Below are 26,357 nucleotides of genomic sequence, written 5' to 3'. Positions count from 1 at the left end.
GGATCAGGGCCAATCTTCCTCACACACACACACACACACACACACACACACAAATGAAGATTGATACATCTGAATATATAAAATTTTAAACTTTTGCATAAAAAGAATTATAAGATGAAAAGGCAAAAAAAATTTGCAATCTATATGGCAGAAATGAGCTTAATATTCTTAATAAAGAATCATTCCAAATTTAAATATATGTATACATACATACAAAACTATACATATACATAAATAGAAAATTGACACATAAATTAATAGCAAAGGCTCTTAAATATAGAAAAAAATATAACTGCACCAAAGTCAGAAAAATACAAATTAACGCAAGTGGTATTAAATTATATTTAATTTAGTTTTCCCTATCAAATTTGCAAAAAATAAAATTTTATCATAGTAATATACATTTTGGTGAGGGTAAAATCAAATATTCTGATGGCCTGCAATTAGGAATGCAAATTATTACAACCTTACTTAAGGCCAATTGGACAAAATCTATCCGAATTTAAACATGTTCATATCTTTTCAGCTAGTTAGTCTACTTCTAAGAATTTATCATAGGGAAATAATTAGAGAAATATACCAAGATTACAAGGATAGTCATTATATCATTATTTATAATAATAGAAAACTGGAAACCACCAAAATACCCAATGGTGGATTAGAGAGGAAAATGGTATATTCATGTGATGGAATCCTAAGGTAACACATTTTAGAAGACTTTTTACACTGTTTTATGAAAAAACATAAGTAACAAACTACTGTTATACAAGAAATTAGTAACAAGATATTTAGACAAGAGGATCCTAGTTTTATAAGAAGAAAAAAAAAATGTATATATGTAAACACTTACAGAAAAAAAGATTTAGAGAAAAATATGGCCAAAAGTTCATGGTGGTTATCTCTGGGTAGTGAACTTGAGTGTAATTTTAATTTTCTTCTTTAGACATCTGCATATTTTTCAAATTTTCCAAAATAAATGTAAAATACTTTTAAATCAGAAAATTCAAAGAAATGATGTTGAATTCAAATTTATTTCATGACATTTTTTATATTTGCCAGGAGATTCTTTTTGATGACCCGGAATTTTCAACAATTTTCATTATAACTTCTGATACTATTTAAATTTGACTCGGAATGTTGTTGAATGAAAACAAATGAATACACAAATGAACACAAATAATAATAATTGGCTAGTTTTGTCACTATCTCAAAAAAATGCAAGAGAGAAAGTCCCCAAACCTACATGCCCTCTCTTATTATTTATAAATTAGATTAGTGCCTGACACATAAAAGTGCCATGTAGTAGTTGTTGAATTTCTCTTTAAAGAGAACAAGAAGCTACTCTGGAAAAGAACTGAACATTAAATAATTTAATATTAATTCATCCTGTCAAACAAATAAGTGCACTTTCCATTTTGGACAGGTACATGCAGAACATCAGATATCACACAATAATTTGGAACAGCTGTTGGCAGATTTTCAACTATGTTAGAATTTTTTTCATTTAATCTCATTCAGGTTTTTCCAGGGAGTATACAGTCATGCAATTATATTAATAGTTGTCTGGTCACATAATATATTTCTTGAGATCTACAAGAGATTCTATGACATAAATGCCGATTATATAGTTTAAGAAGCATTTGGAAAGGTATTTTAGATATAAACTGCCAACATGCCAGGCCCTTATCAATGGTTGAAAGATGTGGAATACTAGGTTCTCTGGAGAATAGGCTTTATTTTCTACCTATTTTAAACCATTGTATAAACATTCTGCCTCTTCTTCTCATATCTAGGGATGCTTCTGAAAGAATTTCCTCATACAGAGAAGTCAGACACGGTGTTAAATGAATAAGAGAGCAGTTTACAGAAGCTTCACCTCAACGAAGCCCAACGGAACTCAACCTTTGGTAGAGGGAAATAAAATCTAAAATCTTCAGGTGACTTGGGAAATGCCCTTCATTTAACAGTGTTAGGATACTCTGATTAGTGGGAGTATGTTTCTCATCTGGCTGTTAATAGATTTTGCTGGTAACATTTTATATTTTGCACTCTATAGAAATTTGCACTATATCAGTCATAATATTTTCTATATAATTTTCATTGTAAAATGCTTATGTCCCAAGACCAAAGGGCTGGACACTTATTTGGCCCAGCTTCCAGCTGCATGATGCTGAGCTGTCTCCCAAAGCAGGCACTCTTCTAAATCACTGCCTAGACCTTGCTACAGCTATCACAGCAGTCTTGTGATAACATGTGGTTTGCTACAAAGTGACCCAAAGATGTCTGTTCACTCATTCATTCAAAGTTCAGGTTTTTTCATTTAAAATTTATTGAATATCCACACCATACACTGTATAAAGTGCCATAAATACAATGATAAAAACAAGCTAGGTCCCGTTTTATAGCATCTCATAGTTTAACAGTATAGACAGAAATATAAAACAATAGAGAACGATTTATCATAATAAAAGTATGAATATACTACTATAGGAGCAGGGAATAAATAATCAGGAAGGCAATCTGGAAAATTCTCATTTATTGAATACATATTTATCCAGCACATACTATTTGCAAAGCACTAGGTGCTGGGAACACAGAGAGAGCAAAACTTTATATGCTCTCTGGGAGCTCATATTTTTATATATAGTATATAATATATAGTGTATATATAGCTCATAATATATACAGTATTTTACTTGTTTATTGTTTACTTATTTAGTAAAATATATAGTATTTTAGCTTGTGCTAAGTGCTATGGAGAAAAATCAATCCAAGTAAGCAGGATAGGAGTGGTGAACGCTGCTCTTTACCCAGGATGGTCAGAGAAGGCCTCTCTGATAAGGTGCCATCTGAGCAGAGGAATGCAAGAAACCAGGATACCAGCCCTGCAGATACCTGGAGGGAAAGAGAGTTCCAGGCTGAGGGAACACTGAGGGCAAAGGCCCTGGGGGAGGAATGTGCTCGGTTTATTCTAGGAAGAGCAAGAAGGCCTGGCGTGGGAAGAGGAGGGGGCGGGGAGAAGCAGGAAATGAGGTGAGAGAAGCAGTCAGGAACCACATCTTGTCGTGCTTCGTGCTTCATAGGTGAACGTAAGGGCCTAGGCTTTTACCCTGAACAAGATGGGAAGCTATCAAAGCGCCCTGAGCAAGAAGGTGTGCGAGCTGATTCATGTTTTACAAAGAGCACTACAACAGATGCTGTGTGAAAACAGCCTGGAGGTGGGGGCAAGAGAAGTTAGGAGGCTATTACAACCACTTGAGAAAGAGATGAGGGCAGCTTCGGGCACAGTATACGTGGCAGAGGTAGGGAGAAGTGGTCAGATTTTTAACACATTCTGAAAGTAAAACAAATGAGATTTCCTGGTATCTTCACAGAAGAGGTAGTATTTTAGCAACGTCTTTAAGGGTGAGTAGATGCTCGCCAGACAGAAAAGGGGATGAAGATACTCCAGACCCAGGGAAAAACAGGCACAAAGGCATGGAAGGATGAACAGCAGGATCCTTGCAAAATGGATCCTCACCAAAATGTAAGTTGTAAACTGTGAGACCCGTGCTCCAAACCCTCTCACGTCGTCTTCTCTCACCCAGAGTCACAGTGAACGTTCTCACAGACGGCAAGTGCCTGTATAATCGGGTTATTGCTCTCTCATCTCATCTCCTTCTGCTCTCCCCAACTCTCCCACATCACTCCAGATATGTTAGGCTCAAGTGCTTTTCCTCAAACATATCTTAGAGGCTTTGCTGTGCCCTACATCCAGAACATTCTTCCCACGAGTATCTACATGGCTTGCTCCTACACATCCATAAGGTCTTTGTTCAAACGTCACCGTAAGAAGGGCTTCTGTAATCACCGTTTGCAATCCGCCACTTAAGAGTGGTATTCCCTATCCCCCTTATTTGCTTTATTTATCTCCATACCAGTTTTCCCTTCTGAAGTTTATTGTGTGGTTTTTTTTTTTTAATTTCTACTCCTTTTCCCTCCACCCCGCCCCATAAGAAATAAGCTCAAAGAAGGCAGGAATCTGTTGTTAGTTTTTACAACTTCATTTCTAATGCCAAAAACATTACCTGACACAGAGTGGGTGAGCTAAATACATTTAATTAAGTAATGAATTCATATGGATCATGTTGAGTTGGATGTACCTGCAAGACTAAGTATAGGTAGAGCCCACCCAGGCAGAACCACCCAGTAGGCAGTTGGAATTGGAGCACTGGAGGTCACAAGGCAGAGCAAGGATGGAGACAGAGGTCTGGGGTCACTGGGATAAAAGTACAGCAATGCCAGAAGCACCAAGAGATACAGTAGGATGGCACTTAAAGGTCAGACCCAGGAGCCAGACAGCCTTGGCTCAAATCCTGGTCTTGCTATAAATCTTGAACAAAGTTTTAAACCTCTCTGTGCCACAGTTTCCTCATCTCTAAAATGGGGTTTTAAAAAAACATGCCCCAGAGAGTTGTGTAAGATTTAATTGAGGTAATACATGTAACGCACTGAGAACGTGCCAGAACAACCTGGCACATGGAAAGCACAGAATAACTGAAAGCAGGGGAGAACACCGAGGAGAGTGGCAATTTCTCTGGGTAAGAGGGGTGGCATTCATGTATCTGGAAGCCAGAGCTTGTTTTCTATGTAATTCCTCATTTCCTTGTGCTCAGTGGTGAACCAAGAGAGGTTCTCTTGGCTTTTCTGCTTTGAGTTTGTTGTTGTTGTTTCCTTCTATTTGTGTTCTCTACGGTCTTATCAGAAGAAACCAAAAAACTTCCCTGAAGGTGTTTTGAATTTGAGCCTGGCACACTGGCAGGCGTACAGTACAAGAGAAAGAGCGTGGCCTTCAGTCAGATGAATATGGGCCTGAACTCCAGCTCCACCACTCAGAAACGTACCTAACCTAGTCTCTCCCGACTGCTAAAGCAGGAATGATAATGTCCACCTCCAGGCTGAAGAAGAGTAGTTGCTGAATATATATTTGCGGAATGAATGAATGAGGCTGCTGTGAGGATTAAATGTGAAAGCATTCATAAAACATGGCGCACAGGCCCTGGCACACGGCAAGTCCCTGACACAACGTCAATGAACAGACCCAATATGGAAGCTGCAGAAAGTCTTGTTTTTATGACTGGCAGCTGGACTGGCGTTCCTGCGCCTAGGGCCTGTCTAAGGGACTCAATGTCAGATCTGAACTTTCTATTTATTCATGTCATTAAAAAGCATTTTCACTTCATCTTTGAAGAGAACAGCCTGACTTCACTAAGGTTTTGTTGAAGCACTCAGACTTATTATTAAGGTGCACTTAAAGTGATTAGATACTGGTATCAGGTTTGTTGTGGGTCTTGGAAGATAAAAGAAAAGGCTTGATAGCTGTTCTGCTTGCCCTTGAGTTTCCTGTCATCCCCCAGTGTAGGGCTGGCTGGGGGCGCAGTGGGCTGATAACCTTTGTGTTTAATTCTTCATGTGCTACTCTCACCACACAAAAGCTGAAATGGCTCAGCAGCTGCTTTACACAGCGTGTGTAATCACGTACCAGAAGGCTTACATCCACGACAGCATTAGTAAGGATTTAAGAACTGATTGCATTTTGTGGGTTTACCTGTTTTAAGGGTACTTTTTGAAATTATTTTTTTTCTGATTACAAAAGAATACGTGTTCATTCAAGATAATTTGGAAAACTAGAAAAGCTCAAAGGAGGAAACCCTACCAACTCTGGGATATAACGTTTCTGTACGCATCCTGCAAATCTTTCCAGATGCCACCTCCCTGGGGAGGAGCATACGTATGTAAAAACAAAATTCTAACCATGCTAAACAATATTATATAATTTGCTTTTTTAAATAACCTAATGCATGTCTTAGCTTACTCATCCAATCAAGGAAGCTACTTCAACACCCACGAGGTGCCAGGCACTGTACAAAGTACAGAGGATGAGGGAGACGAGCGTATAAAAAATCACTACAATAAACTGAGATAATAAAGGGACACAGAATACACATAAAGATAATCAAGTACTACAGGTGCAGACAAGGAGGAGCAGAGACAACTCTCCGGGGTGCAGGGGTGTCAGGGAAGCGTCCTACAGCCGACGACACGTGAGCTGTGACTAACAGGTAACAGAGACGTTCGCCAAGGAAGGGAGAAGGAGGCACGCCAGCAGAGGGTGCAGCAAGAAGGGCCCAAATCTGAAACTAGTCTGAGGTACCGCAAAAATCCACTGTGCGTAACAAGGCGAAAGAGTGGGGGAGATGAGGCTGGAAGTGCAGGAGCCAGGCAATGAAGAGCCATGTAAGATCTGAAGCAGGGGGTGACAGGCTCAGATTTACGTCTTGGTTAGAAAACACACTGCAGCTTTATGGATTAAGAATGAGGCACAAAGAGGAAAACTAGAGCAACCTATAAAAGGACTGATCAGGTGAAAGATAGTGAAGATCTAACGAGAAGGGAACTGACAGTGAACTGGAAGTCAGAGACCTGGATTCTAGACAGGTGAACTCCTTCTTTCCTCTCTTCCTTCCATGATTACCGAGAATCAGCTACATACAAGCACATGCTAGGCACTGGAGAAACAAAGGTGAGGTGGTCCAGTTCTCATACCCCAAGGGCTTATATTCTAGTGGGAACGAATAGGTGAAAATGTACTATTTTTGCTTACCCCACGTGCCTTCCTCTCTTTCTTTGGGAACAGGATCTAATTTTCCTTTGGGAAAACCATCTATCTCTGACTCACAGTCCATGCAGTCTGAGTGGGAGTGGTCACATCCCAACTCTACTCCAAGAGCGGGTTCATGAACTAGGCCAGGCACACAGGAGCATCTTACACCCCTGAACACAATGACTGGTTCAGGGACGGGCACATGACTCTAACCAGGCCAACAAAATCGCTCATGGAGGAATCAGGGAGAACCAGGAAAAAACACTACCTTCCTCTAAGATCCCATGTGCATAAGACCACATACTTCTTGGGCTGTCAGAGTCCTCCTGTGCTATCAGGTGGGAGCCTATCCAGCACAAAGTCACACAGAGGAAAGCCAAGGCAAGAAACAGAAAAGCCGTGATCAAATGACATCTTTGAGAAGCTGGATTCAGCCATGTACTCCTAGACATCTAAGTTAAGTAAGTTAATATATTCCCTTTTTTGCCACAATGTGTTTGTTGGGGTTTTTGTCACTTGTAATTGAAAGAGCACTGACTAATTCAGGCAGAAAGACACAGAATCCCATAAGTAAAATACAATGTGATAGGTACAATAGCAGGATTTATAAGGAACAAGTAGCACAGAGCAGAGTGCAGTCAACTCTACTGGTAGGTAAGCTGAGGAAACTCTCACAAAGGAGGCAATGTTTAAGTGAAGTCTTGAGGAATTAGCCATCTGGCAACAGGATAAGGGGCAAAGGATATTCTGTGCAGGAGAAACAGAATGAGCAGAGGCAAGGAAGAAGGAAAGAGCATGGAATGTGTGGGGAAGAAAAATCAGTCCACTATGCTAACGCACTAAGTTCACAGGAGAAAGCAGATTGCGAGGACTTTATCTGTTCTGTGGGTGATGAGGAGTCACTGGATGGCCACATCAGACCATTTCATCTCCCGTTTAACTTCTCTAGGCCACAGTGGCTTCACAGGTAAAATCAGGCAGATCAGAACAAATCACTACAAATGGATAAAAATATTAAAAGATCTTACCTGCTGATAGAATTCATCATCTTTGGGGGTCAGATAGGGAAGCCAAGTGTCTTCAAGCTCTTCAAGGAGCCTCAGTTTCTGTTTAAAAATAATAATGATTATAGGTGACTGAATATAAAGTGACCCAAAATATAAGACAATCCCTTATTTTTCCAAGAAGAGACTACCAAAACAAATTTAGCCAATTTAAAAGTATAAACTTTTAGAGATAGAAACTAATCAAATGCCAATTATAAGACATATTAATTTAATTACACACATTTAAATTACACATTGTATAAAGCATTAATTTAGAAATAATGATTTTATTCACTCGCACATTTCATGAAACAATCTGGTTCACTCTTGACATGTGTCTTTAACATCAGGGTCTTTCTCATCACTAGAGTCACCTTTTGAGTGATCCAATACAGTTTTCCAGAGCAAATCTTCCTATCTGTATAACCTGCTTGAGACACAGCAGTTTTTGACTCCTCCTATGATACTATCACTGGAAAGACCAAACCAAGCCAAAGTATCCATTTGCATAACATCAGGATATTTGGAATATTTATTCATTCTGTAAACATTTATTTAAGATCACATCCACTTACACATTACTTTTTAAAAGCGATCTTTCATCTCTAGAATAATTACTAAATCTGTGTTAAGCATCTTTGCTTCTTTTCCAATTTTAAGAAGAAATTTTTTTAAGCATCCACAGCTAGCACTGAGGCCATTTCAGGATACTAGTCTTCCAAGATAGTACTTTGCTGTTCAAACAAAGAGGACCCCATATTATAAAGTACTTCACAAGGAATCAAATACATATAAGGTAATGCCCTCCTTCTGAGGGATTTTTTTCAAAGAATATCTGACCTTATATTCAAGCATATGTTGGGTGTGTGTGTGTGTGTATGTGGCATATAAATGGCATATATGTGCGTGCACATACAACTTATCTATATACTATAGAAATTTTCTGAAATAAAAAAATTAGAAAACGCAGAAACAGCTGATTTTCAAATAAAAATGCAATAAAATGCATCATCAGGCTGTTGTCAGCCACCAAGCACCTTTATAAGAATTAGAAAATAGTGCGCCTTGCTCTGGGTCGATGTAGCCCTACTCCATAGGGCATGGCTTGCTGACCATAAACTGGATTTTAGCCCCCACCTGGTCCAATAGGCACTGTTTTTATGCAGTGAACAACCTGCTCAACCAGACATGGTGGCCCTGAGTATCATCCTTCCCCACCCCAGGAAAGCAGCCTTCTCTCACAAACCCATCACAGAGTAGTTCAGAGCAAACACCCTTTTGAGCAGAACTCAAATTCTTTCTGGATCTTTTGTATAATTATCCAAAGTGAATAAAGAAAAAAAGGGAATAGAAATTTAGCCACTAGTTTAGCCACTAGAGAAAAAAAAGTAAACTTTACTCTTCTGCAAAATTGTAATCTGTAAAGTTTTCTGCTTTGACTGTAGGTATTTTGTCATCTATAATGATAAGACTGGCTTACCAGTTAAACTATAAACAGTTTTCCTTTACACAGGACCTATAATACCAATACAAACCATTCGTTTAGACAAATCATTGGTTAAGTGGTCTATCTGTTTTCAACATTAGCCATTATTTGGGACATGGAAAGAACTAATGATATTTCCATGCACATACCTGCACATTTATGCACTCCATCATGAATTTAATTAAAATCTATACCTCAATTTTCACTTCAAGCTCAGGAAAGCCTGCATTTTCCTATGAATCTTTTACCAGTCCTTTTTATAGACAGAATATTTAAAGGCCAAAAAAATTAACCCATCTTCAAAAGCCTTGAATAATTCAAATGCACCTGATATCTCCAACCTTGAAATGGCTCCACCTTAGAAATACCACCTTAAGACCTCTTCAGGAGAGTCCATAAGGCTACTTCATGCATAAGACGCTTGTAACTTTAAAAAAACTTTTGGTCCCTTTTACCTTGGTGAAATCAATCAGGAACCAATATTACATTAAATTGGTAGTTCATGAACATCACACATTCTTCAAAATTAAGATTGCTTTAAAAAAGGCAAAGTCACTCTGGGCATGAGTATGGAGAAAAAAGCCCTCTCACACTCAGGAGTGCAAAACAGTACAACACGGATGGAGGACAACTGACAATACCTATCAAAATGCAAATGCATGTCCCCTTTGCCCCAAAAATCCTACTTCTAAGGATTTTTTTCTACAGATATACCTGTACCATGGTTCAGAAGAACGAATGCAGAAATTTACTCACTGGATGGATATTTGTAGAACAAAAGCTTGGAAACATACTAAAAACCATTTGATTGTACACTTTAAAAGGGTGAATTTTATGGTAGGTGAATTATCTCTCAACTAAACAAAAAGACTAGAAACAATCCAAGTGTCTCTCCACAGAGGACAGTTAAATAAACTATGGTATATCCACTCAACGAAATATAACACAACACTAAATAAGAATGAGGAATTTCCCTGTTAGGGAAATAAAAAGCTCTCCAGAATATATCCGGAAGTAAAAGGCAATGGACAGAACATCTGCTTGTATTTGTATACAGGAACATAAAGGATATGTGACAAACTCAAAGTGGTTGTGTCAGGGGGAGAGGTGGGAAATGACTAGAAGGGGACGGGGGCAGGACAAGACTATTCAAAATATTCCATTTATATTGTTTTGATTTTTGAACTATGTAAACATATTGCCTATTCAACATATTACCCTTATCAACTCAAACATATTACCTATTAATTCTTAACAGGGAATTCAGTATAAACATGGAGACGACATGATTTTTGGCTTTGTTTTAAGAATTGCATACTTTTATGATGCACAATAATTTATCTGGAAAACTATCGCAGACTAGCACACTAAAGAGTGAAGAGGGATAAAAACAGCTCTGACAATTTCTTTGTGTCAAATGCCAACCAGTCGGTAAACACACGCGCCATTAAAATGCACTCTGGAGCGGAGGCAGAAGGCGCTCATGTTTGCTTGTCAGATGCGGCTACCTGCTGCTCTTTGGCCTGGTGTACAGATAAACGCACACAGCCAGGCCCTGCAGCACACTGCTCTGCTCACACGCTTTGCTGTCACACTGGTGTCAAATACATCAAGCTGGTCACAAATGGCACACAGAAAGCCAGGAAGAGTGCACAGCCTGGGCTCTCCCAGCTCGCAGGAGGAGCAGATGAAGACCCTTCCCTGAGGGCTACACCCATTCTCACAGCTCTAGAAAGTAAAGGAAACACAGACACAAGCCCTTAAGTAAAACACATCCAACTCAAAACCATAAAGGTTTGAAGTGGGATGTCAGAAACTTGAACCCAAAGCCTCCGACCCGCTGGGAAAGGTTAAGCTATATCTGAGCTTGCCTATCTTGTCAAACACAGATACGGTTTGAGAATCTTACAGTAATTACACAAAAAGATTAACTGATTAAGACTCATAACGTGAGACTGTATCTCACCTGCAAATGAAGTGTATTTCCCGTCCCACAGCCTCGTCAGATTGTGCTGCTAACAATTCTTACTCTTTATCTGTTTTTCATTTCCCACATAATACTTTTTAAACTATGAATCATATTTTGTCAGGTTCAATAAAAATTTAATTTTGTTGTCAAAGTCTTTTCAAAATACAATCACAAATAAAGGCTTATGGAATGTTCAGTGTAAAAATAATCACCTGGTCTTCTCAGGATTTCAAAGAACAAGTAAGAAAATTGACCTAGTCCTTAAGCAGGGCATGAGTAAGGAAGACCTCCCCGAGGGAGACGCAATAAAACTAATACCAGAAGGATGAGGAAGAAGTAGGTAAGCCAAAAGAAGTATACATAAATATTTCATATACATATGCCATATTTGCTTTAAATATGGCCTTAAATAAAAAGAAAAAAAGTATTTCAACAAACTCAGCATTTGCTTTCCTACACTCACTGAAAATATGGCAAGGTAAAAATAAACAGAATTTGGAGGCAAGAGTAGAATTTGAGTCCAGACTCCATCACTTCCTACGCTTGGTACCACACCTGAATCAACCTCTCCGAACCTCAGTTTACTCATCTGCAAAACACTGATTCACAGGGTGTTGTGAAGATGAAATGAAATTAGTCAATATATTAGGGCATTTTAGAAAACATATATTATGCAGATATTAGGCAAACGGCATTCAAATGGAGGGAGGGGCGTATAACAAAGCATGTGCTAAAAAAGCGAAGCTCTTAGTTCTCGTGCCAGTTCTACCAGTCTAGATATATGATTTGGGACTAGTTTCTTATCCCCCTGTGAGGTGTAAATGAAGTAACACATAGAGAGATCTAAGAACAGTACCTAGCACATCAAAAACCCTCAATACACTTTGGAAATCAGTTGTTGTTACTGTTATTTACTCAAAAATAACAGTTTTATTTACTAGTTATGAGTTATCTGTAAAAAGAACCTATGTGTAACCCATCAAACTATACTTTATGCCATAGAGTAAGGCTATATGAGAAATTCAGACATTAATTTGCCTAGGTGAACTACAGCACAAACGTATAAAAATACTCCATAAAAGTTTATATATATAAAATGCTTCATTTGACTATACTGGTGATAAAAATAAAAATTATTGTAAAATTTTAGAACAGATAAAGAAACTGGGCCTACCCAGAGATATAAAGTGACTGGCAAGAGATTACACTGCTGGTCATGAGAGCATCACATCTCATATTCTCATTTCCCAAGTACAAGGTCATTTCCACTACATTCCACCACACCAACCCTGAGGCAAGAGAAATTTTATCTTTCAAGAATGTTCAATTTTTAACTTAAAAAGAATACATAAACACAAAGATTTTAAATAATTTTAATTAAAATCAATCCCATTTTTAAAATTTAAAACAAATGCTTATAATCACTACTTTTGGACCCTCAAGTCCTGGCTGCTTTGGTAGCTCCGCGATGCTTTCAAGATTTTTTAAAAAATTTATTTAGCATTTCTTGTTCAATTTCCAACAACGGGAGCCTATGCTGTAACAGACCAACAGCCTAACCAAAGTCAAAAACCTTCTAATCCACAAAACACCAGAAAAAATTCTCAGGAGGATTTTACCTCAGTAGTGGTACAAGTTAGCCCCAGACTGCTGCTCTGTTCCTTCCAAACAAAGCTAAGGAGCAAACTGTTTCCAATCAAAAACCACAAGGCACAGAAAGCAAGACAAGACTATAAGGCAAGATAACATGACTGACAATGAAGAGAAAAATCCGTCAATCGAAACTGGTCCCAAAATGGCACAGATGAGAGAATTAGCAGACAAATACATTAAAAACAGTGATATAACTGTAGTTCACAAGTTCAAAAAGTTGGGGAAAGACTGAACATGGTAAGTAGAGAAACAGAAGAAATAAAACTAAATCAAGCTTCTAGACTGGAAAACTGCAATGTTTGAGATGAAACGTATACTGGATAGAATTCAAAGCAGATTAGATATCACACAAGAAAAGAAGAGTACACACAAAGACATAGCAATGGAAATTATCCAAAATGAAATACAACCAAAAAAATTAAGAGTATCAGTGAGCTGTGGCATGACTTTAAGCAGCTTAATACATGTAATCAGAGTCATCAAAGAAGAAAAGAGAGAATGGAAGAAAGAAAAAATACTGACCACAAATTTTCCAAGTTTGATTAAAACTATAAATCCAGAGATTCAAGATGTTCTAAGAACCTTATGCACAAAAAAACATGAGGAAATAACACTAAGGCACAATATAAGCAAATTACTTAAAATCAGTGAAAAAGGAAAAAAATCTTAAAAGCAGTCAGAGAAAAAGAAATAGTAGGTACACAGGAACAAATAACAACACAAAATATCTTGTGGAAAGAATGTTAGCCAGACGACAGTGAAGAAACATTGTCCAAGAACTGAGAGAAAAAATTTGTTGAAGTAGGTTTCTATACCAAGTCAAAATATCTTTCAAAAACAAAGGCAAAATAAACATACAAAGATAAAACATATCTTTTTCAGATATAGAGAATTAGAAATAATTCAACACCAGCAGCGCTTCACTATAAGAAATGATAAAGGAAGAACATCAGGCAGAAAGAAAATGATACAAGATACAAATCTACACAAAGGAATGAAAAGCATCAGAAATAGTAACTACATTGGAAATACAAAAGACTTTATTCCTTACTATATAAATCTTTAGAAGAGATAACTATTTAAAACAAAAATAACAGTACATTGTGGGGTTTATAATATATGTAGAAGTGAAGTATCGAACAACAATAGCACAATGGGCAAAGAGAAATGGAAGTATATTGTTGCAAGATTTTTAAACTACGCGTGAAGTGCAACAGTACTACTTCCAGGAATACTCTATTAAGATAAAGATGGATATTAGAAACCCTAAAATAACCATAAAATAACAACAGAGTTATAGATAATAAGCCAACAAGGGAGATAAAATGGAATCATGAAAAATCAAGACAAAAAGGCAGAAATAGAGAAAAAGAAGAACAAAGAACAAAGAGATAGTAAATGGTAGAATTAAATCCAACCATATAAACAATCACATTAAACATAAGTAGTCTAAACAATTCAATTAAAAGGAAGAGACTGTCAGATTAAATTTAAAAAATCAATATTAAACTATACACTGCCTATAAGAAATTGACTTCAAATATAAAGAAACAAATAGGGGCCGGCCCGGTGGCACAAGTGGTTAAATGTGCACACTCCACGGCAGCGGCCCAGGGTTCACCGGTTCAGATCCTGGGGGCGCACCAACGCACCACTTGGCAAGCCATGCTGTGGTGGCATCCCATATAAAGTGGAGGAAGATGGGCATGGAGGTTAGCCCAGGGCTAGTCTTCCTCAGCAAAAAAAGAGGAGGATTGGCAGATGTTAGCATAGGGCTGATCTTCCTCAAAAAAAAAAGAAACAAATAGGTTAAAAGTAAAAGGATGGACACAACAACGTGAATGTACTTAATGCCACAAAACTATACACTTGAAAATGGTTAATATAGTAAGTTTTATGTTATTCATATTTTATCACAATAAAAAAAAGATTAAAAAAGTAAAAGGATGGAAAAATGTTTACCGCAGTAACACTAATCAAAAGAAAGTTGAAGTAGCTATGTTGATACCAGACAAAATGGGTTTCAGAGCAAAGAATACTGTAAGAGGTAGAGAGTCATTTCATAATGATAAAGAAGTCAATTCATTAAGAGAACATAGAAATCCTAAATATCTATACAACTAACAACAGATCTACAAAATACATGTAGCAAAAACTGATAGAACAAACAGAAATAGATGATTTCACAATTACAGTTGAATATTTCAATATTCCTTTCTCAATAACTGATAGAACAAGTAGACCCAGTAGACAGAACACTCAGTAAGAATATAGAAGACTTGCACAACACTATAAACTAACTTGACCTAATTGACATCTATATAACACTTAACCAAACAACAACAAAATACACATTTTTTTCATATGCACAGAGAACATTTGCCAAGATAGACCATATCTAGATACCAATATATTTAAAAGAATTCAAATCTCTAGAAAATATGTTCTCTGGAAAAGAATGATGTCAGGAACATGACTGAATAAGATGTCACTCGATTGTATGCCCCCATTAACAAAAACAATTTGGCTTTCATCCACAGACAAAAGTGCCTTTTGAGAGCTGTGGGATCCAGCACCATACGCCAAAGGACCTAGGAGGAGTCTCGCCCACCATTCATTAGGTAATAGGCATACAGACCTCAATCCTGGCTATGGACCCTGAAGTGGCCTGTGAGTGGGCTCCAGACCCCTCAGCCAAGGAGTGGGAGGCCCTGAAGAACACTGACCTAGACAATCACCCATGGACAAGAGAGCCTTTGTGGAAGCCTAGGAGTCCAGCAGAGATGTTCCAGCACGTTGTCTGAGCAAAAAAGTCCGAGATTGGAAGCACTGGAGAGGGTAAGAGGAATGGTTTGACTTTACCCACATTATTCGTCCCCCAAGGGAGCACAGCTCACTGCCAAGAGAACACTTCTGGTCCTGTGATTTCTCTCAAGGGAAAAACGAAACCATGTGAGTGAGCAGCCAGCTTCCTCAGCCGTGTGGGATGCTGCCAAAGAGGCCCATTTCTCTTTCACCCCATTGAGAGCACTAAGTTGTGAACTGCACGACTGGAACGCAGTGAGTGGCTAGGAGAACAGATGCAAGGGCTTGGAATGAACGTATTAAAGGGACATATATCCTATTAACCACATCAGGATCTCCACTGAGAGGCCTACCCACGAGACACTGGGGTTGCCCCACCTGCTGATCTCCCCACAGTTGGCCCATGGCCACCCCTAAGACTCCAGGGGCCTCACTCGCAAACACCCCCATTCTGTGGCAGGCTCTTTGTGCATGCCCCTGACCGTGGCAAGAGCAAGCTTTTGCAGACAGCTAGTGAGCATGCACAGAAAGCCATTCCAAATCTGTGGACCACAGAGAGACCACAAACCTGAGCATTTCGCACCACGCCTGGCAAAGCAAAAGGGGGTCTGTCAGTACTCAGCCTGGTACTTGGCAAGAATGAGAGAAGGCATACAAGCTTAAGAATTCTGCCACAAGAGGAAGCAAGAAGTCTGGAGCAGGGGTATCCACAGGTTTGAGAAAGCCTCAGAATCCCTAGCAGGGCTGACAGAAGGTATTTCTCTCTGGAAGTGAGGCAGTAAAGACTGGAGGACGTGAATGCTACTTCAAATGCAAAGACAGCAATGCAAGACTTCAAGGAATATGAAAAATCAAGGAAACGTGACACCTTCAAAGGATCACAATAATTCTCCAGTAACTAACTCCAAAGACATGGAGATCTGCAATTTGCCTGATAAAGAATTCAAAACAGCTATCTTAAAGAAGCTCAATAAGCTACAAGAACACAGAGCAAGACAATTCAATGTAATTAGAAAAACCATACATGAACAAAATGAGAAGTTAAACAAAGAAACGATAAGGAACCAAACAAATTATGGAGCTGAAGAATACAAGGAATGAAATAAAAAATGCAATGGAGGGGCCGGCCCAGTGGCACAGCAGTTAAGTGTGCCCGTTCCGCTTCAGCGGCCTGGGGTTCACAGGTTCAGATCCCAGGTGCACACCTGACAAGCGATGCACCACTTGTCAAGCCATGCTGCGGCGGCGTCTCATATAAAATAGAAGAAGATGGGCATGGATGTTAGCCCAGGGCCAATCTTCCTCAGCAAAAAAAGGAGGATTGGCATCAGATGATAGCTCAGGGCTAATCTTCCTCACAAAAAATAAAATGCAGTGGAGAAGATCAACAGCAGAATGGGTCAAGCAGAAAGAATCTGTGAAGGAGAATACAGGATCTTTGAAAGTATCCAATCAGAGGAGAACAAAGAAAAGAAATTAAAAAGAATGAAGAAAGCCTGCGTGACTATGACATACCAACACAAGAAGCAATCTACAAACTATGAGAGTCCAAGGAGGAGAAGAGAAGGAGAAAAGGGCAGAAAGCATATTTAAAGAAATAGTGGCTAAGAACTTCCCAAATCTGGGGGAAGGACTTCACCATCCAAATTCATGACGCTCATAGGTCCCCAAATAAATTTAACTCAAAAAAATCTAACCCGAGACATAGTATAATAAAACCGTCAAGAATCAAAGACAAAGAGAGAATCTTAAAAGCAGTAAGAGAAGTCTGTCATCTACAAGGGAACCCCCATAAGGCTATGAGCAGATTTCTCAGCAGAAACTTTATAGACCACGATTACCAGAAACGCTGAAAGGAGTTCTTCACTCCGAAATGAAAGGATGCTAATTAGTAACATGAAAACATATGAAAATACACAACACAATGGTAAAGTATATACAAAATTCCAAACTCTAATACTGTAATATGGTAATGTGCTAACCACTTATCTCTAGTAAAATGATTAAAGGACAGAAGTATTAAAAACAACTACAGCTACAATTTGTTAATGAATATACAACATAAAAAGAGGTAAATTGTAACATTAAAAATATAAAAGAGGAGTAAAAGGGTAGAGTTTTTGTATGCCATGGAAGTTAAGTTGTTATCAGTGTAAAATAGCCTCTTATATCTATAAGATGTTTTATGTAAGCCTCATGGTAACTACAAAGCCAAAACCTACAGTAGATGCACGAACATAAAGAGAAGGGAATCAAAGCATACCACTATGGAAAATCATCAATTCATGAAGGAAGACAGCAAGAGAGGAAGAGACAAGTGAACTACAAAATAGCCAGAAAACAACTAATGAGATGGCATTAGTAAGTTCTTTTCTATTAATTATTATTCTAAATGTAAATGGATCAAATTCTCCAATCAAGACATAGAGCAACTGAATGAATAAAAAAAAAAAGACCCAACTATATGCTGCCTAAAAGAGACTCACTTAAGATTTAAGGGCACACAGGCTCAAAGTTGAGGGATGGAAAAAAATATTCCATGCAATTGGAAAACAAAAGAGAGCAGGGGTAGCTATACCTAGATGAAATAGACTTTAACTCAAAAGCTGTAACAAGAGACAAAGAAAGTCATTATATAATGATAGAGGGGTCAATTCATCAAGAGGATATAATAATCATGAATATACATGCACCCAACATTGGAGCACCTAAATATATTAAGCAAATACTAACAGATCTGAAGAGAGAAACAGATAACAATATAATACTAGCAGGCGACTTCAATACCCCACTTTCAACAATGGATAGATCATCCAGATAGAAAATCAAGAAGGAAATGTTGGACTTGAACTATACTTTAGACCCAAAGAAACTAAGAGACATATACTGAACATTCCATCCAACAGTAGCAGAATACACATTCTTTTCAAGCACAGATAGAACATTCTCCAGCATAGATCATATGTTAGGCCACAAAACAAGTCTTAGCTAATTTAAGGAGACTGAAATCATACCAAGTATCTTTTCCAACAACAATGGTATGAAACTAGCAATCAATAACAGAAGGAAAGCTGGGAAATCCACACATATGTGCAAATTAAACAACACACTCCTAAACCACCAATAGGTCAAAGAAGATATCAAAATAAAATGTTTAAAATATCTTGAAACAAACAAAAATGAAAACTCAACATACCAAAACTTATGAGATGCAGCAGAAGCAGTTCTAAAAGGGAAGTTTACAGTAATAAATGCTTATGTTAAGAAAACAGAAAGATCTCAAACAACCGAACTCTATACCTCAATGAACTAAACAAAGAAAAACAAACTAAGCCCAAGTTAGCAGAAAGAAGGAAATAACCAAGATAAGAGCAGAAATAAATGAAATAGAGTCCAGGAAAACAATGGAAAAGATCAGCAAAACTAAGAGCTGGGTTTTTTAAAAAGATAAGCAAATTTGACACACCTATATCTCACTAAGAAAAAAAGAGAGAAGACTCAAATAAATAAAATCAGAAATGAAAGAAGAGACATTATAACTGATGTCACAGAAATACAAAAGATCTTAAGAGATTACTAAGAATATATGACAACAAATTGAATAACCTAGAAGAAACAGATAAATTCCTAGAAACATTCACCCACCAAGGCTGAATCATGAAGAAGCAGAAAATCTGAACAGATCAATAACAAGTAAAAAGATTGAATGAGTAACCAAAAACCTCCCCAAAAGAAAAGTCTAGGGTTAGACAGTTTCACTGGTGAATTTTACCAAACATTTAAAGAAGAATTAACACCAATTCTTCTCAAACTCTTCCAGGAAAATAAAGACAAAGGAACACTCTCAAACTCATTTTACAAGGTCAGCATTACCCTGATACCAAAGCCCAATAAGAACACTACAAGAAAAAAAAAACAACTACAGGCCAATATTCCTGATGAATATAGATGTAAAAATTCTCAAAAAAATATTAGCGAATCAAATTGAACAGCACATTAAAAGGATCACACACCATGATCAAGTAGGATTTATCCCTGGGATGCAAGGATGGTTCAGCATACTCAAATCAATAAATGTAATACACCACATTAATAGAATAAAAGATAAAAATAATATAATCATCCCAGTAGATACTGGAAAAGCACTTGATAAAATACATCCTTACATGACAAAATCTCTTCAAATAAATGGGTATAGAAGGAATGTACCTCATCATAATAAAGGCCATATAGGACAAATCCACAGCTAACATCATACTCAACGGTGAAAAGTTCAAAGCTTTTCCTCTAAGATCAAGAAGAAGGCAAGGGTACCCACTCTCACTACTCCTATTCCATATAATACTGGAAGTCCTAGACAGAGCAATTAGGTAAGAAAAAGAAATAAAAGACTCCAAGTCAGAAAAGAAGTAGTAAAGTTGTCTCTGTTTGCAGATGATATGAACTTATATACAGAAAGATCCTAAAAACTCCACCAAAAAACTGTCAGAATAAACAAATTCTGTAAGTTGCAGGATACAAAATCAACACACAGAAATCTGTTGTGTTTCTTTACACTAACAATGAAACATCTGGAAAAAAATAACCCCATTTACAATAGCATCATGAACCATAAAATACTTAGGAACAAATTTAACCAAGAAGATGAAAGATCTGTACACTGAAAACTGTAAGACTTTGATAAAAGAAATTGAAGAGGACAGAAATATATGGAAAGATATCTTGCGTTCATGGATTGAAAGAATTAATATTGCTAAAATGTCCATACTACCCAAAGCCATCTATAGATTCAATGCAATCCCTACCAAAATTCCAATGGCATTTTTCACAAGAGAAAACAATCCTAAAACTTGTAGGAAATCACAAAAGACACCAAATAGCCAAAGCAATACTGAGAAAGAAGAACAAAGCTGGGGGCATCACACTTCCTAGTTTCAAACTGTTCCACAAAGCTATAGCAGTAAAAACAGCATGGCACCAGCATAAAAATGGACACAAAAACCCCTGAAACAGAATCAAAAGCCCAGAAATAAACCCTCCCATATATGGTCAATTAATATTTGACAAAGTAGCGAAGAATACTCAATGGGGAAAGGACAGTCACTTCAATTAATGGTGCCGAGAAAACTGGATAATCACATGCAGAAGAATGGAATTGGATCCCTATCTTACACCAGTCACAAAAAGTAATTCAAAATGGACTAAAGACTTAAACATAAGACCTGAAGTTGTAAAACTCCTAGAAGAAAAAATAGAAAAAAAGCTCCTTGATATTTGTCTTGGCAACGACATTTTGGATATGACGCTAAAAGCACAAGCAACAAAAGCAAAAATAAATACGCGAAACTATATTAAACTAAAAAGCTTCTACACAGCAAAAAAAATAATACACGAGATGAAAAGTCAGCCTATGGAATGGGAGAAAGTATTGGCAAATCATCTATCTGATGGGGGTTATTATCCAAAATATATAAGGAACTCATGCAACTCAATAGCAAAAAAAAAAAAAAAAAAAAAAACAATCTGATTTTTAAAAAGGCAGAGGACCTGAATAAACATTTTTCCAACGAAGACATACAGATGGCCAACAGGTACATGAAAAGGTGCTCAACATCACTAATCATCAGGGAAACCCAAATCAAATCCATAATGAAATATCACTTCACACCTGTCAGAATGGCTATTATCAAAAAGAAAAGAGATAACAAGCATTGGTGAGGATATGAAAAAAGGAAACACTTGTGCACTGTGGGTGAGAATGCAAATTGGTACAGACACTATGGGAAACAGTACAGAACTTCCTCCAAAAATTAAAAATAAAACTATCATATGATCCAGGTATCCCACTTCTAGGTATATATCCCAAGGAAATGAAATCAGGATCTCAAAGAGATATTTACACTCTCATGTTCATTGCAGCCCTATTCACAATAACCAAGATATGGGAACAACCCAATGGAACACTCAGCCATGAGAAAGAAGAAAAGCCTGCCATTTGGGACAATAGGGATGGACTCGGAGGGCATTATGCTAAGTAAAATAAGTCAGACAGATAAAGACAAATACTCTATGACCTCACTTATGTGTAGAATCTAAAAAAGTCAAACCACAGAAACAGAGAGTGGAATGGTGGTTGCCTGGGGCTAGGGAGTAGGGGGTAGAAAATGGGGAGATGTTGGTCAAAGGGTACAAACTTGTAGTTACAAGATGAATAAGTTCTAGGGATCTAAGTACAGCATGGCAACTATAATTAACAACACTGAAAGTTGCTAAGGGAGTAAGCAGATCTTAAATATTCTCACCATACACAAAAAAAGGTGATGGAGGTGTTAACTAACCCTCTTGTGGTAATCATTTCACAATATACAGGTGTATCAGATCATCACGTTTTACACCTTAAACTTACACAACAGTATACGTCAATTATATCTCAATAAAGCTGGAGAAAAAAGTGTTCTCTGACAAAATGGAATTAAATATCAATAACAAATATATCTAGAAAATCCCCAAATACTTGGAAACTAAATAACCCACTTCTAAAAAAATCCATCTTCTTGGTCAAAGAAGAAACCAAACAAGAAATTAGAAAGTTTTTTAAATTGAATAAAAATGAAAACAAAACATTTTAAAAACAGCAATATTTAGATGACAATTTATAACACTAAATGCCTATATTAAAAAAAGAAAACTGTTTCCAAATCCACGACCTCAGCTTCCACCTGAAGAAAATGGAAAAAGAGGAGTAAACGAAACCCAAAGTAAGGAGAGGAAAGAAAATCATAAAAATCTAGGGTAGAAATAAATGAAATAGAAAACAGAAAAGTAAAGAAAATCAATGAAGACAAAAGTTAGTTTTCTGTGAAGAAATCTCTAGCCAGACTAATAAAGAAAACAACACTGAAGGCTCAACATCAATTAAAAGGATAATAAAGGGGTATTATGAACTTTATGCCAACAAATTCTAGAACTTAGATAAAATAGAAAAATTCCTAGAAAGATACAAATTAACAAGGTTGACTCAAGAGGACGATAACCTGAATAGCCCTCTATATCTAAGAATGAAACTGAATTTGTATTTCAACAACTTCCCACATGGAAACTTCAAGCCCAGAACCTTCACTGTTGAATTCCACCAACCATTTAAGAAAGAAATGATGTCAATTCTACACAAACTCATCCAGAAAATTAATGAAGTTCAATCCCCAAACTAAGCAGAATTATTACAATAAAATTACAAACCAATATCCCTCAGGAATATGAATACACAAATCATTAACAAATTTTAGAAAATGTTATCCAACAACACATAAAAAGGATAATACATCATGACCAAGTATTATCCCAAAAACGCCAGAGCGGAGCCGGCCCCGTGACTTAGCGGTTAAGTGCGCATGCTCAGCTACTGGTGGCCTGGTTCAGATCCCGGGTGCGAACTGACTCACCGCTTCTCTGGCCATGCTGAGGCCGCGTCCCACATACAGCAACTAGCAGGATGTGCAACTATGACATACAACTATCTACTGGGGCTTTGGGGAGAAAAAAAAGGAGGAGGATTGGCAATAGATGTTAGCTCAGAGCCGGTCTTCCTCAGCAAAAAGAGGAGGATTAGCATGGATGTTAGCTCAGGGCTGATGTTCCTCACAAAAAAAAAAAAAGAGAGAGAGAGAGAAAAACCATATGGCCATCTGAATTGATGCAGTAAGAACACTAGACAATACCCAACATCAATCCTGCTAAACACACTCAGCAAACAGGGAACTTGTTCAACCTGATAAAAGAATCTATGAAAACCATACAGCTAACACCATACCCAGTGATGAAAGACTAAATGATTTCACCATCTGATCACTCCTAGATCCCTACAGGCTTTTTTGTAAAAACTGGCACACTACTTCCAAATTTCATATGGAAATGCAAAGACCTAAAATGGCCAAACAACTCTGCAAATGAATAAAGTTGAAGGACTCTAACTTCAAGACTTTTTATAAAGCTAGAGAAATCAGGACAGTGTGGCACTGACATAAAAGTAGACAAATAGATAAATGAACAAAACAGCATCCAAAAATAGACCCATCTATTTGTGGTCAATTGATTTTTGACAAAGATTCAAAGTTAATTCAATGGAGAAAAAAAATATTTTCAATGAATAGTACTTGAAGAATTAGATATCCATATTTAAAAAACACAACTTTAACCCACATCTTGTACCATATATAAAAATTAACTCTAAATGAACAAATATATCAATATAAAACCTAACTATAACACTAGTAGAAGAAAACATAAGAAATTCTTTGAGTCTTTAGGATTAGGCAAGGCAAAGTTTTCTTAGACATGAAACCAAAAGCATAATCCATAAAAGAAAAAAAAAAAGATAAATGAAGTTTCATCAAATTCAAGAACTTCTACTCTCAAAACTCTCAAAGTAGAACTCTAATACACTGCTCTCATGAAAATAAAATGGTTCAACCACTTTGGAAGAGAATCTGCCAATTTCTTAAAAAGTTAAGATATATACCTACAACATGTTCATACAAAAACCAGGTACACAAATGTTCACAGCAGCTTTAATTGTAATTGCCAACAATTGGAAATAACCCAAATGTCCATCAACAAGTGAACAGTAAAGCAATTGTAGTTTACTGAAAAAAAGAAAAAGAAATTGTGGTATGTCAATACAAAAATTCATGACTAAGCAAGAAAAGGGAATGAATTATTGATGTATACAACAACATGGATGAATCCCAAAATCACTATGCTGAGTGAAGGAAGCCAGGCCAAAACAAAGAGTACATACTGTATGATTATGCAAAATTCTAGAAAATGCAAATTAACCAACAGTGACAGAGGCAGATTAGTGGTTGCCTGGGGCCAACATTGGAGGTAGAGGGAGAGAAGAATTACTAAGAGGCACAAAGAAACTAGGAGCTGTAATGAACATGTGCCGTATCTTGATTTTGGTGGTGGTTTAACAAGCATATACACATGTCAAAACTTATCAAGTTGTGCAATTTAAATATGTGCAGTTTACTGTATGTCCATTATACTTCAATAAAACTGTTTTTTTTTTTTAAAGAGGGAGGAAAGTGAGGATTACCTAAATATGGTATATCTAGCCTGCAAAACTGGACCTGTTGTCATTTGGGGCATAGACTTTTGATTATCATTCAGTTTCTTTCATTGCTTTAGTCCGACTTTCTATTGCTTCTTGAAGCAATTTAAGTAATGTACATTTTCTAGATACGTATCCATTTCATCTAAGTTAGTTCTGAAATGTACCATATATTCTTATTATTCTTAGAAATCAGTAATACCAGTAGTGTCTCCTCTTTTGAGTCCCTAATACTGGATCACACATGAGTTTACTTCCTCCTTTCTCACATCCTCATTACTTATTGTTATCTAGAGGTTTAGTTTTGTATTTATTTTAAAACAGAAAAGTAGTATTTTAAACCAATAACTAAGTTAATTTTCCAATATATTCTATCAATTTCTATGCTCACCCTTGTCTCTTGTATTAAAAACCTTCCCTCTAGGTTCACCTTTCTTCTTGCTAAATTATAACATTTAATAGTTTTTCTCGTGCAAGTTCATGGATGGTAGCTATCTGTATTTTTCCTCACTCTTGAGTCAAAGACTACCTGGATTTAAAAAATTGAAATTAACTATAATCTTCCCTTAGCACCTTGAAAATTTTATTCCTCTGTCTTCTAGCATCTATTGTTGCTAATAAGAATCTTTCTTTTGTAGATGATCTACATTTTTGGGGGGTGAACCACTTAAGGATTTTTTTTTCTTTATATCCGTTATATTCTGCAGTTTCAACATAATGGTACTGGTCAAAGTATCTGAGGACTCATGTCTTTCTTTAAATAAAGAAAATTCTCAACTCTTGGCTCTTCAAATTTTGCCTCTCCATCATCATCTTCATTCCTTTTCTCTGGAACTCCTATTAGATATATGTTGGAACCTCTCAATGTATCCTCCAAGTCTCCCAACTGTTCACTCTCTCTTTTTTAATCTTTTGTCTCTGTATGCTACATTCTGGGTGAATTCCTCAGTACTCTCCTCCAAATCACTGATTCTCTTTTTAATTGTGTCAGGTCTAAAGCTCACCCCATCTATTGAGTTTATTACTTGTATGACTACACTTTTCATTTCCAAAATTTAACTGGCTCTTTTTCATGAAGAGCTGCTTATGTTCCATTTCTGCAGATTTTGAGGCATTTTTAAATTCCATTTTTATCAATGTGATGCCTTTACTTACCCCTTTGAATTTCCTGAACATGCTTACTTTAGTATTTGACTGACTTTTCTGTAAAATTAATTTCATCTGGAATAAATTTTTGTTCTCATTGTTGATTTTGTTAGCTATCTTTATTAGCATTTATTTTCTTCAAGTATTTTGGTATTTTGTTTTGAAGGCTAATTCTAGTGGATGGCTTTTTTGTCTTTGCTTTTTTCCCCCTCCTCTCTCTCTCCATCTGTGCTCACCACATCTGTGCCCTCCACAGTGATCCCTCAGATTGATTCCATTTCCATTCTTGAAGATATATCTATCTTCTCCTGCCCTTCAAAACTCACAGCTCCATATAAACTATTTCCTCGACATGGTAGTCTTTTTTCAGTCTCCTTTTATGAGAAGTATAACTCCATCTCCACCTCGGGCTTCACACAGTAAGCCCAGTTCTGGTCCCATCTCAAGTGGTAAACTTTTAGTCTGTCTCATCCCACAGGACCTAAACTCACAGTTGC

At 37.0% G+C, this 26,357-nt stretch overlaps 1 protein-coding gene across 2 annotated transcripts in view; it reads right to left on the bottom strand.

Moving 5' to 3' along the window:
* The window catches only part of FTO (FTO alpha-ketoglutarate dependent dioxygenase), a 358,292-nt gene that overhangs the window by 254,622 nt on the left and 77,313 nt on the right, over positions 1 to 26,357 (bottom strand). For both annotated transcript variants that reach the window (XM_058527826.1, XM_058527827.1), the window contains exon 2: positions 7,672 to 7,749. In XM_058527826.1, coding sequence (XP_058383809.1) covers positions 7,672 to 7,749 — 78 coding nt within the window. The remainder of the gene's footprint in view (positions 1 to 7,671; positions 7,750 to 26,357) is intronic.

This window comes from Diceros bicornis, chromosome 32 (genome assembly GCF_020826845.1).
Source record: "Diceros bicornis minor isolate mBicDic1 chromosome 32, mDicBic1.mat.cur, whole genome shotgun sequence".
Lineage (NCBI taxonomy): Eukaryota > Metazoa > Chordata > Mammalia > Perissodactyla > Rhinocerotidae > Diceros > Diceros bicornis.
This window is presented reverse-complemented; position numbering and strand designations above follow the sequence as displayed.